Source organism: Haliaeetus leucocephalus, unplaced genomic scaffold, assembly GCF_000737465.1.
Source record: "Haliaeetus leucocephalus isolate CR32 unplaced genomic scaffold, Haliaeetus_leucocephalus-4.0 Scaffold795, whole genome shotgun sequence".
NCBI lineage: Eukaryota > Metazoa > Chordata > Aves > Accipitriformes > Accipitridae > Haliaeetus > Haliaeetus leucocephalus.
Genome location: NW_010973231.1, coordinates 3,805,507 through 3,818,350, shown reverse-complemented (window position 1 = coordinate 3,818,350; position 12,844 = coordinate 3,805,507). Strand labels below are relative to the sequence as shown.

The following is a 12,844-nucleotide window of genomic DNA, read 5'->3' as shown; positions in this document are numbered from 1 at the left end:
CCTGCCTGCAGAAGAATTTCAGTGCATCGGAATTTGAGGAGAGCTGGAGCATGTGTCCACCAAGTCTGAAAAGAAAGCTCATTCAGCAGAGGGAAAGACAACGTAAAAACCACAAAATGGCTTCATGGTTGCTGCTCCAATTGGTGGATCTGAAGGGAAAGGTCACTTTTTCCTCAAGAGTGATCATAAGAAATGCTCAAAAGAGGGTGAAAACATTATTGTATGTCTAATATAATGCCCCTTCCCCCCCAGGCTGTAGCATATTTTTTAAGTTGAAGGTTTTAATCAAGTGCAGGGGAGAGAACAAGGCCTGCCCATACTTAAGCCACAGGAAAGAAAAGATTGCATCATCGTTTAACTTCACCCAAAGTTTGCATAACCTCACCAGGCATCTTGAGTGGGTCCTTTTGGTAAGTGGGCTCCTATCACCCCTTGGGATGAAGCAGGGTCTCAATGCAGGAGCTCCCTCACACGGCAGAGTTTTCAATGTACAGATGAATTTTAACCCCCAGTCCTAGCCTTCCAACAGCAAAAGCAAGCGCTTACTCACAGAAAAGCAAATGCGACTCACTCCCGCCAAGCTGAAGAACACCCTGCGCAAGGGGAGAGCCCCCGCGTCGGTCGGGCCATCCTGGAGCGACCCACCGCCCCGGCGGCCGTCTACGCGGAGGAAGCAGGAACCATAGGAAAGACCATACAGCGACCAGGAGGTCCACGGCTACTGGAAAAAAACAGGGGCTTTCTCTCCCAAGCATTCACCTCTACCAATCTCTTGCGTATCTGCACATGTATTTTTCCCCTTTTATAGTTTGCAGAATATAGTCAGGTTTGGTATATTGGGAAAGGCATTGAAAACATCTATTTTTGGATTGACAAATTTGAACTTTTTTAAAACTGATGATGTCAGTCAAATATTATTTGTAGTATTTTAATAGTTCCTTCAATTATTCCTTTGAAGGGACTTCTTGCACGTATGTGTTTAGAGTCCTTGGGTCACAAATAAAACATTTTAAATACCTACGAAGTGGAACCATCATCCATACACTGATCAATATGTTTTCTTCTCTTCAGTAACTTAGTATTAAGATAGATATTGCTCAAATTCAGTTTGAATGAGTTATATTCTCCATATGCTGCTGGCTTAATCTGGAAATAAAGTTTGCACACACTATCATTAACTATAGCCTAACGAGTCTGCTTAATGCTTCTACCACAAGACACATATGTTGTGAACAGCTGCCCAGCTTTAATCTCTTTTAAAGTTTGACTGTATCATAGCAAATAACAAAACTCGGGCGTATAGCCTCACGTTTCAAAATAGCCAGTACATCTCCAGAAGCACAAAGACAAGTTTCAGTGAAGAGGCTGCCGTAACGTGGGAACCTACAGCAACTGCCAGCCAGTCTTAAGAGTAAAGCACTGGGTGCTTACAGAGAGAACATTAATCTATATAACCAATACAGCAATGTAGGTTTTTTAATTTTACTTTGTCACAGGATATTTTCATTTCTCTAATAGTTAAAGAAAGATGATGTCTTTTTTTTTTTTTTTCCTACCTTTAACTTATTTTACCTATTAGCTAGACTTGGATATGGAAAATTTCTCTGAAACTCAAACACATTACAAGCTTGAATTGACATTGTTATACGTAGATAGCATGAAATCTCAATATAAACTGCATGTGGTAAACAGGAGAATTTGACAAGTCTTAAGTTTTGTTTGCATGTATGTGGATTCTTTTAGAGAAAAGCTGGATTATTTTGATCAGGGAAGCACTTTTTAAATTTTTTTTCTTCATCATCTTCAAATTAGGCATTGCTTCCTCCAGCTCTGATACTCTGAGCATGCTAAGAACTTCCAGTACTATCTGCCATCAGAGATGTTCCAGCTTATCTGTAGCTGAACAGGTTAGTGTTTATCTTCTGAGGCAAAACCAGAAGTTTAATACCTTTAAAGTATGTATTTCAAAATGTGTGTGAATTACAGGTGGAATTACAGGACGCAATACAGAAAATAATGCTGGGGTGGCTCATGATTTTAGGCATACCCCTGAACAAGAGATATATTAACAATCCCATCCTGATATTAGTTCTGGGATCCAAGAGCTCCGTCCCCCTCTCATGCCCATCTCTTCACTCAGCCTAACAGCAGATTGCTGCTCCCACCTTCATCTGTCCTGGTATTAACAATGATTTATCACGCACAACTGGTGAGCTTACTGTAAGTAATGGTGCAAGAAATGATTTGTGCTGTATGGCACTAGGAAGTAATGGCATCGAAAAGGCCCCCTTGTACCTTTTAGCTTTTTAAGAAAAGACTATACGTTATATTACTATTTCTTGTCATTCATGTGAGCTGTTTCATATGTTACCTGAAAGATCTCTTCTCCTTGTACCAGGTTTTTATTTTCATTTTATTTAGAACACCCTTTGGAAACAGAATGTGATATCAAACCCACAATGTCATGAAGAAATAAAAGCTGAAACATTTATGATATAGAGGAGAATCTCCATCTCATAAGATGTGAGATGGAGATTCTCTCATATTTTGGAATCTCTCATATTTCAGTTCTTTTTTCAAATTTAGGGAATGGAAGTTGTCAGTCAATAGAGAATAGAGAGTACTGTTATAACAATGTACTAACGTCAGTTTGGACATCAGAATTAATTTATTAGACAGGTACATAAGATGGGACATCTCCTAGATGAAGGGCACAAGTATCCAGGTCTTTCAGCGTAGGGACAAGGGGGAGTGAAGCTATTGTATTTCAAACCAGAATAATTATAAGAAATCAAATAGTAGCACCTCCACTGACTACTGGAACCAGCCAATATAAATTTAAAACTTTTTTCTTATTTAATCTTACTCATTACATCATGCCAACAGCTCATCTGAATATTACTGTGACCATATAAAATTTCTATGTACCTGTCATGCTTGCTTTCTTATTTTGTTCTAAGCATAGTTAAATGAATATTCCTTGAAGCTGGGATTACATCTCATGTACTTGTACAGGATCTTGTATTACAGGACTTTTTTTTTTAATTGAGCCTTTGGCAATTACCATAGTAAAACTGAGTAAAATAATTTCTATACTTTACAGATGGGGTTGGCAGAGATGATAGTACAGTGGCATACCATCTATTCCAAAATCACAAATGCCTACAGAGATTTCCTTTTTGTAGTGCTGTGCTTTGCATTGGTAGCCAGAAAGGTGTTGATAACACACCAGTGTTTTGGCTGCTGCCGAGCAGTGCCGGCACAGCATCAAGGCTGTCTCCAACATTTTCGCCCCCCTCAACGGCAGGCTGGGGCTGGGCAAGATCTTGGGAGAGGACATAGCCAGGACAGCTGACCTAAACCAACCAAACAGATATTCTGTACCATATGACGTCAGCTCAGATATAAAAGCTAAGTAAAGGGAGATGGAAGGGGGGCATTTTTGTTTTCCAGAGCAACCACTACGCGTACTGAAGCCCTGCTTCCCGGGAAGTGGCCAGACATCGCCTGCTGATGGGAAGTAGAGAAGAACATCATTTGTTTTTCTTTGCTTTCACTTTATTAAACTGTCCTTATCTCAACCCACGAGGCTTTTGTTATATTTTCTCTCCCCTGTCCAGTTGAGGAGGGGGAGTGATAGAGCGGCTTTGGTGGGCACCTGGCGTCCAGCCAGGGTCAACCCACCACACTTTAGAAGATCACTCTCAATATCTCAAGTAACTGAACAGATAAATTGCAAAGGAAGAACCTAGCCATAGGCACTCCAGTTAATCTCTCATCTGTGCTGAATTTGATCCCTCTCATACTGTAAAATATAATTATAGGATCATACTGCTACTTTAGGTTATTATGGCCAACAGACTGTAAGGAAGCTAAAATTGCAACGTTTCAAAAGAGAAGACTGAGATTACATTTTGGCAGGAAATTTTAATTTCTCAAAAAAATGCCCATGTTGTGCACATGGAAAAAAAAAAAAAAAACAAACCACCAAACCCTGTTGCTTTCCAGTCCCTCAAACTCTTTTGTCTGAGGCATTAAAACAACCCTGCATGTGCTCCCCTTCCACAGTCATAAACTGGATTATTGCACAGGACCAACACCCCACACAAAGGAGAAATTTGTAAAACAAGTGCTACTTCCACTCCAGCCTGCAGAAATTAAAAAAGGCTATCGTAAAAAGCAATCCTGCTGGCACCATCAAGGCACATCATCAAGAAAGTCACTGATATATTACTTATTTATTAGCTACCCAACATGTTCTAAGCATTTTATTGACAAAGACAATGCGCTTTCAATTAAGCATTTATACTGTAAAAGGGTAAGAATTCCTTAAGTAAGCATTTACAGAGGGTCTAGGAATAACTCAGTATAGACACACTATGATAAAAATAATCTAATTTTCCGTTTTCTTTGCTCCTCCTCCTTTTTTCACTGACTTTAGATAACTGGAAAATGGAGCAGGCTCTGTCTGATTTGTGAGAGGGCATTATAAATGCGACATGAAAGGTGTGAAGGGCAGGAATCCTCTCGCCCCATGTCCTCAGTGTGGCTGCTCACTCTCGAGGGCAACAATGTCCTTCCCAGCCAAAGCCAAGGCTTCCTGCATGGAGGGTCAAGAGATCCTAAGGGAGACAGGGGCCTGGATGGCTGGTTTTGGGGAGATGTAAATACAGATGGGAGAAAGAGGGAACACACAGTCTTATCACCCATATCAGGCTTTGAGTCCAAAGCATGCTTTAGCAACCCAACATGGCTTTTGAGTCCATGACCTTCTGGAGGACATTCCATGGACTATTCAGACTTTCCAAATTTGGTACCATTTCTGACTGGTATGGACCGCTATGTATAGGTTCACCGTGCTGAGGATACAAACATTATCATTTTGCTAGGAAGCGTACATTTTGCTGAAAAAAGAGGGCCAAAGAAAATCATAATAGATGTACACTTGTAAAGCCTGAAATGGAAAGTAGTGCACGGGGATCATTGCTGGATTTGTGTTTTAAGGTCAGACAATATGAAAAAAATGTAATAGGTCATGAAAATTGTTCAACATAAGATGAAGAACTAAAATGCTTTAATCGTGATCCTATGATTGTGTGTCATTACAGAGCAGAGTTGAAGTAATTTGGATTTCTCTTCATGGACTAATTTAACATATTAAATTAAAGCTTGAGAGAAATCTGAATATTGAGCATTCTGCAGTGCTTATTTGGGAGATATTTACATCCAGGTTTTGGGGTGGGATTTTTTCCTATTTGAAGCATACTATTAACCACCTCCACCTTTGTCTGAAAATGTATTTGCTATCACATTATTTTTTAAAATATTTGCATTAAAATAAGGTTATACTTTAAAATAAGTTCAGAATGTACATATCTAACATATAGACATACATATTCACACCCTTCCACACACCTCTTAATGCCACCAAAAAGTGTGAGTTTTAGCCTACTGTCCGTGTAAGTGTTTTTAGCCATACTCCCCCCAACTAGCTTTATCACTCCCCGGTAAAGCACTAAAATAATTATCTTACTCCTTCTATTTATCAGTTATAAGAAAGCATACTGTTATGCTAAAAACCCATAAATGTTCTGCCTTTGAAAGGCCACTCGTTTGTAACTTTTCCTGTTACCAACCCATCTTTGTTACTCTGGTAGGCAGACACTCCACTGCGTAAACGAAGGGTCTACCTGTGCCCAACGTTCTAAAACAGTTTGTAATTTGCCCTTAACCTCATCTATTTGCTTAATTTCCATTTTTATTGCTTTATTATTTATTGTTTAAACACAAATTCTCATTCTGAGGAAGTATCTGTCGTGCATTATGTTCCACCACCAACTTTCAAGCATCGTATTGTCTAAAAATGTAGAAGCAACAAAGGGTCAAGTCAAGAGGTCATTACAATAAGAAAATTCAGAGCTAGAACATGGACTTAAAGTCCGTTATCTGAACAGTTCAGACCAGACCCATGGAAAAGTCTGAAAATACATTTTACTTAATGCCTAGTCTGGCTTCCCTGGAAACTAGAGTCATGAGAACAAAGATAATAATGCCGTACTGTTTACAATTTTATTTAATTCTCTTGGTCTTCCTGAATAGATTATGGCTTCAACACCATCATTTCCACTAAAAATTGAAGGAAATAAGTAGTATGTGAACAATTTTAAAGACTTGCCAAAGACTGCCAATTTGTGAAAGTACGTTTTAAAAAACTATGGCTTATATTATTTAAAGGCTCTTAGGTAGATAAAATAAAAACAATCTCATAGTACTTATAACTAATGTAAAGTCATAATCCATTATCCACAGTCATAAACACAAGGAACTTCAAACTACTCTAAAACAGTCTAAAATTTACAAAACAAACCAACCAAACCACCCCACCCCAAAAGGATTAATGTTGTTATTACTGTATTGACATTTTCTATTATCCTTCTAAACTCCACCAAAGAAATACCACATGGAGGAAACACAGCCACTTGAGATAACACTAAAGAGAGAATGTTCTAAAGGCTGCCTTAACATTTATATATAAATGTAATAAAGTAAGTGTAGCTGGAAAACTTTGTAGTAATAGAGTTCATTCCTACATTGATTCTCTTCCATGCAACAACTTAATATTTTTGGATCTTTGCAAATACTGAAGCACAGCCAGTGAGTTATATTTTTGCATCTATTTCTATGTTAAGTAATACCAGACAATATTCCATTCTAATAGATGGGACCATTCATCATTTTAATTTCATAAAAAATTAATACACTGAAATATCTGTCAAGCAGTACCTAATCTAATAATAGTATCAAGCTGCATCTAATAATAATGAAAGTCCATGAGTTTCACATTTTGTCAGGTTGGATATAGTGTTTCAACTATATGTTAAACCTGCATGACTGGCACTATAGAAAGTAACTTTATACACTCTGAATCTATTAAGTACAATGTAAGGGAAAGTGCCACTTATTTAAATGTGTAATAACACATATCACTGTAACACTGACATACTATGTCTTTACATATCAGTTGGATTTTTTTTTTTAGTAAAATAGCTTCCATTAAATAGGAAGTTAGTAAAGTTAAGGGTACACAGGGAAATTATAAATTTCTATGTGAGAATATTCAGCTGCTAAAAAAAGATATATGCATGGAATATTAAAAATGGATACCAAGTAAAACAATTAGCATGTAGTTTTTATATATATATATGTGATCAAATATATTTTTACTGACCTACACATATATATGAAACTGTATATATTTACTTAAAATATAGGCATATGTGTATTTATTTAAATTCAAGATGGTAGATATTCATGAACTTAGACATTACTAGAAATTACGTGTATTTCTATGCTAGACAAACAAGACTACATACACATACATACAAACATACGTAGTATTACCTTTATATACTAACGCAAGCACTATAAATATGTGCACAACATGAATAAAATGTATATAGGCACATATTTACATGTATGTGCATAATATATTTATTTATATGTAAGTCCAGATACCAACGTTCCCAGATTGTCAGCCCCATATTTGTATGAGTAAATGCAAAGACATTTAAATATTAAAAGGTTTTTAATTCATAATATACTCGGAAGGGAAGCGGACATATTTTTGTGCTCTATTTGTAGAAGCTGTGGACTTGACAAAGTCTCCTATCTTTATACAGTCAAAGTAGGCTTCTAAGAGTTGAATGCAATCCTCCCTACTTGGAAACAGTTTATGCCTGCTTCCCACCAAAAAAATACTTGTGAGTAATTGAATTGACACACCTTAGAAAACCGAATCCCTACATCCTGAATCATCAGTGTAGGAAAGATAGATGTGTATGGATTCTGCCACTAAAACTAGGTGAAAACCACACAAACAAGACGCTCCCTTTTGTTCCTGGAATTGCTGAGTGCCATTCGGAGGACTGCCCTGCCTTCGTAAACATGCCCAATACACGTCAGCACTAATAAGATTCAAACAAAAACCTGGAGAACCACAGCTAACCTACGGCAGTTTGATTCAACAAAAGATCTTTCTTGACTAAGCACTACCAAAAGTGTGCCAAAATTACGTTTTGGCAAGAATGTATGTGTCAGTGGACAGATTCTCAGTAAATATGAAGGTGAGTAAAGACATTGGTTTCAATGGAGTTACGCTGGCTTTATACTGTTTAAAAATATGGCTTACCGTCTATCTTCCTTTTTTGTTACACCTCTTCATGGCGCTTCGCTAATACTAAATGAGCGATATCTATCCATCCACACCTTGTAACTTCTCCCCCAAATATTGTCTCTTGTTCAAAATAAATCTTTTCTCTTCATTTTTCTTATCACTTTCTTGAGGATAAATACATCTATAGAACAATGGTAATTTCATTAATTTTCTCTGAAAAAAATGAACGTACTTTTCAAGTGTCTTTTCCTTTCCATTGCAAAAAGACAAAAAGCAAAGAATCAATATCAAAAGTAATTAGCCATAAATATTTTCTTTGAGGTAATATGGTAGGCTAAGCATAAGCATTTGCACCTTCTATTTTTAAAGTTCTCACTGTTTATGTAGCTAAAAATTATTTCTAATTCATACCACAATTTTGACCACCTCCTCATAAATTCAGCGTATCACCAGGATATTTCCTGCTCTTGTTTTGGTCATGGTTTATCATTTTTCCATTTTTAATATGCATCTGTCTATGATCTACTTAAAAAAAAACCCAACACCACATCTATAAACACTAAAGCAACTATAAACTTGAACATATATGATGTGGTCGCGTAACTAAGCACGAAAGGACCACTCCTGGAAGAACACAAGTGCCCTCAACCCCGTCCACCCCAGTACAAGCTGAGAAAGAAAAGCACCTCTCAGGGTTGGAGCTGTAGCTGCCAAAGGAAAACACTTTCTCATTTTCAGATATCCACAATTGCTATTACCTTGACTGTTAAACACACTTCAGCATAGTCGCCTCTGTTGGACGAGTGTACAGAGCTTCTAATTAAGGGCTTTCATTTTTGCCACAAAAGGAGCTAGATTGTAATGGCATCTTTTGTCCTATGCTTAATGAAGGGTGAGATATTGTTTAAATAATTAGTAACACCGCTGGAAAAGAATGCAAGTAATTAGCATAGCTTGACACCCAGAGCAACACCAGTTGCTGTTGTTAGCATCAACAATGTGTTGATTTAAAAAGAAAACCACAAGAAAGAAAGTGTCACTTGAAGCGTTTTGCTTTTCTTTTTTAAAGATACAATTAACGAGTCATCTTTGAATGAATCCACTATACTGCTGTCTAGTGCATGCTCATTCTTTCAGAATTTTTTTTAAAGATTTGGGTAGCCTATCTGTCAAACTTCATGTATTTTAAAAACCTGCAGCAGCAATATAGCAAGCAACAACCTGTTTTTTCAGGTGGGGATTTTCCGATCCACTTGAACACTGAATTTGCCACATTATCTGTAAGTTAACGAAGACCATCTGCAAGCTCTACCTAAGATTTACGTTAGTACTATGACCAGTCACTCAAGAGGTCATATCACCATTTATGAAGGAGGAGACCTGAATGTGAAAATAGACCTGCAATTCTTGCCTCTCAGTGACCAAATGCTGGTGTGAACAGGTATCATTCATTCCTTTACTCCTGAGGGATAAAAGCCAATATATGGAACTGAAAATCTCATTCGTGGAGCTTGATATATAAAACAGCACAAATTTCTGAGATGGAAGAGGCAATGAGGAAGGGAAAGACCTAGTTTTCATGTTACCTTCTTATGAACAGAGAACGGATGCTGGATCTGGATGGAAACCACCTAGCCTACTGCTCCTGGGCTCAAGAGTATAAATGTGTCTTAATCACTGGCATAATTGGCATGACTGATGTCATCACTGGCATTAGCAAAGGAAACAGGCTGCCTCATGACAAAGGGGATAGGAACCGGGTGTCATGTTGGTTAATGATTATCTGTATAAAGTACTTCTAGATAGTTTGGGCACAAAGAAAGTCCACATCTCAGAAAAATTGTACAGTTATTATAATGATAGGAGTTGCCATTATAAGGAAGGAGTTATTTGACCCAGGCCTACGCTAACCAGTGTAAATTAGTACTTGAATTGCTCTTCAAGGTGGCTGGCAGAAAGTACTTTATTAGACTTCTGTCAAGTTAGTTAAATTGTGTAACATTTAACGATAATGTTCCTTGCCTATCTGAGATACCCATTCAGACTCTGCTTAGGCATCTTGGCCCAGAAAAGCCATAGAACATGCAAATATACCCTAAATTTCTTTTTTCCTATCTGCAATACAAAGTCCAAGATCTCAGAAGAAGATACCTGCCTTTTAAAGTCTTCTTTCAAGACTTGCTATATCTAAGTACACCAACACTAAAATGTTTAATATTTATTGACATCCTCAAAAATATACTTATCTAGTATTTAATTCTGAGGGTATTTCATGTTAAGTAGTGCATTCCTACTCATATAAAGTTGATAAACAATATAATTGTTCAATCGCTGTTAGCTTACTAAATAGTAGCACCTGTTAAGGATATAAGCCCTTGGATAATTGAAAAGTACTGTAAGTGTCCAGGCACCTTCTATTCACATTTATAGCCCATGCCCCATTTTATCAATGGCTAAACTCTGACTTATTAAAATAACAATCCTGTTTAGAAAAAAGAAAGCAAAAATAACAACTCCTCCTTAGTACATAAAAAAGTCTTTAAGAGATGAAAGGAAGCTATGAGGTAGGTCCAGGTAAAGAAGTGTCTTTCATTATGTTAAAATAATCATAGAATACGATCTGCATGTTTGCACATGCACAGAGGCACAAAACCCACAGAGCACGTGCATGCAGATTTTCACCTCCACTCACATAAAGTTATCACAGACATGTCTGCAGCCACATATTTTTGTCTGAAGGTATTTAAGAAAACCCTTCCAGCTAGTTAAACCTATTAATTCCGTTTCTTTTTCCGCCTCTGAAATTCCGAGTGAGAAGGCTGACAGATAAGCCTTGCCCTCTGCACTTGCGGTTTCTCAATTGCAGTCCATCCTTAAAAAAATAAAAAACCCTCCCAGTCACGCACAGGCACACGCAGACTGTCCTCCACGGGTTCGAGGGGCTGCCGGAGCCGGCTTGGCTACCTGGCAGGAGATGTGCCAGCAGCTCACCGAACCACGGGAATACCACAAGAAGCTCAGAAACAATTTGGGTTTGTTTCCAGGACTGCGCCGCCTGCGAGGCCGGGAGGGAGGCAGTGCGGGAAGAGCGGAGCCAGCGTTCGGTTTCCCTGGCTGGACGGGCAGCTGGGATCCCTGAAGCAGGCAGGGATAAATGCATCGCCTGTTAGCGACGATGCAAAGGACGTTTCACAATGAAAGCAACCAAATGAAAAGTAATCAACAGCGGAGCGTACGCAAAGAATGCCTGACATTTCAATCAGTGCCTCTCTCTGTGCAGCCAGTGCTAAACATTGCCAGCTGCCAGGAATAAAGCTGTAGGTAGGTAAGAAAATCCACCTAAACAGTAGTATATGCTGCATATTCCTCATGAGAGCTATAGAGAAATCAAAGCACAACTGAGGAATCTTTCTTTAAGCAAAATCTGACACCGTTCCAAGGGTGATGAGCAAATGCATGTACAGATCCATATGTGTATCTCGTCTTGACTACAGACCGCGCACTGACCTTTCCCGACACCTGCCCAAAGGAGGAATTTAGCACGCAACTGAAGGGCTCTTCCCTTCCCAACCACACGCTGCTTGGCTAGAAAGGTCGATAAGTAGCACTAACCTTTAGCTTGTCATAGCGCTCACTTAAAGCTGCCACCTGATGGTCACGGTGTCGCCCGACCAGTTTGCACAAGGCACAGATTAACTGGTCGTCGGTCACGCAGTACATGTTAACTTTCTCGTCCTCGTGCTCCAAGCACATTAATCCCCTGATGTGAGAGTCTGGGATGGGCTCGATGAGCCGGTGGCCGGTGAACGGCTTCTTGTTGGGGTGCGTGGCTTTCAGGCACTCCTCGCAGTAGGAGACCTCGCAGGTAACGCAGGTTTTCACCGCCTCCTGGGCAGGGTCCTGGTCGCAGAACTGGCAGAGGACCTTCTCGCAGGACGACATGCTGTTGCTATCGAACGCCCGCTCCCGGCGGGTCTCGCTGGGGGAATTGGGCCCGCTGACGGAGGCTTTCTGAAACCTGTCGATGATGTTCTGCAGGGTGACGTTGCGCTTGAGCCCGTCTAGACCGCGCTGGCTGAGGGTGATGACATAGCGGCACGTCGGGCACTGGAAGGCGGTGATCGACTCCACCGGCTCGTTGGTGGCACAGTGGGAGACCAGGATGCGGTGCGCGCAGTTGAAGCAGAGGCTGTGAGCGCAAGGCAGCAGCAGCGGGTCTTCAAACAGCTCCAGACAGATAGGGCAGGTCAGTTCCGACTCCAGTGTTTCCATCTTCAGGCAAAGCTTTCCTGTGGCGTCAGCGAAATCCAGGGAAGCTGATCAGCTATCTGGAAACACACGTAAAATTCGATTAGGCGAAAGAGAACATGAGGGGTCAGCCGTGGGGGGTTGTCAACTTTCGCCACTGCTCCCAGGGCTATCAACCCACCACGCCGGGCGGGAGAGCAATCTAAAGTTTTGAACCTCCACATGCACACATCAAGGTATTTAAAACTGGACTGCTTTATTTCCCCCCCCCCCCCCTCTCTTTAATGATGCAAAACAAAAGCTCCTTCTTCGTTTCTTTCTCTTTCCCTTTCTCTCTCATGCGATCGAGGAAAACAGCAGATGTTTCTGTGCATTATTAAAACCCAAAATGATGACCTTCAAAGAGCCTATTACAGCAAAACC

At 39.6% G+C, this 12,844-nt stretch overlaps 1 protein-coding gene across 2 annotated transcripts in view; it reads right to left on the bottom strand.

The window, feature by feature from the left end:
- The window catches only part of MID1 (midline 1), a 99,404-nt gene extending 86,902 nt beyond the window's left edge, over positions 1-12,502 (bottom strand). The window contains exon 1 of one of the 2 annotated variants that reach the window (XM_010581576.1): positions 11,786-12,502. In XM_010581576.1, the coding sequence (XP_010579878.1) occupies positions 11,786-12,445 (660 nt within the window). In that variant the 5' untranslated portion in view covers positions 12,446-12,502. The remainder of the gene's footprint in view (positions 1-11,785) is intronic. The other variant, XM_010581577.1, reaches the window with a different exon arrangement.
- Positions 12,503-12,844: the final 342 nt, after the last annotated feature.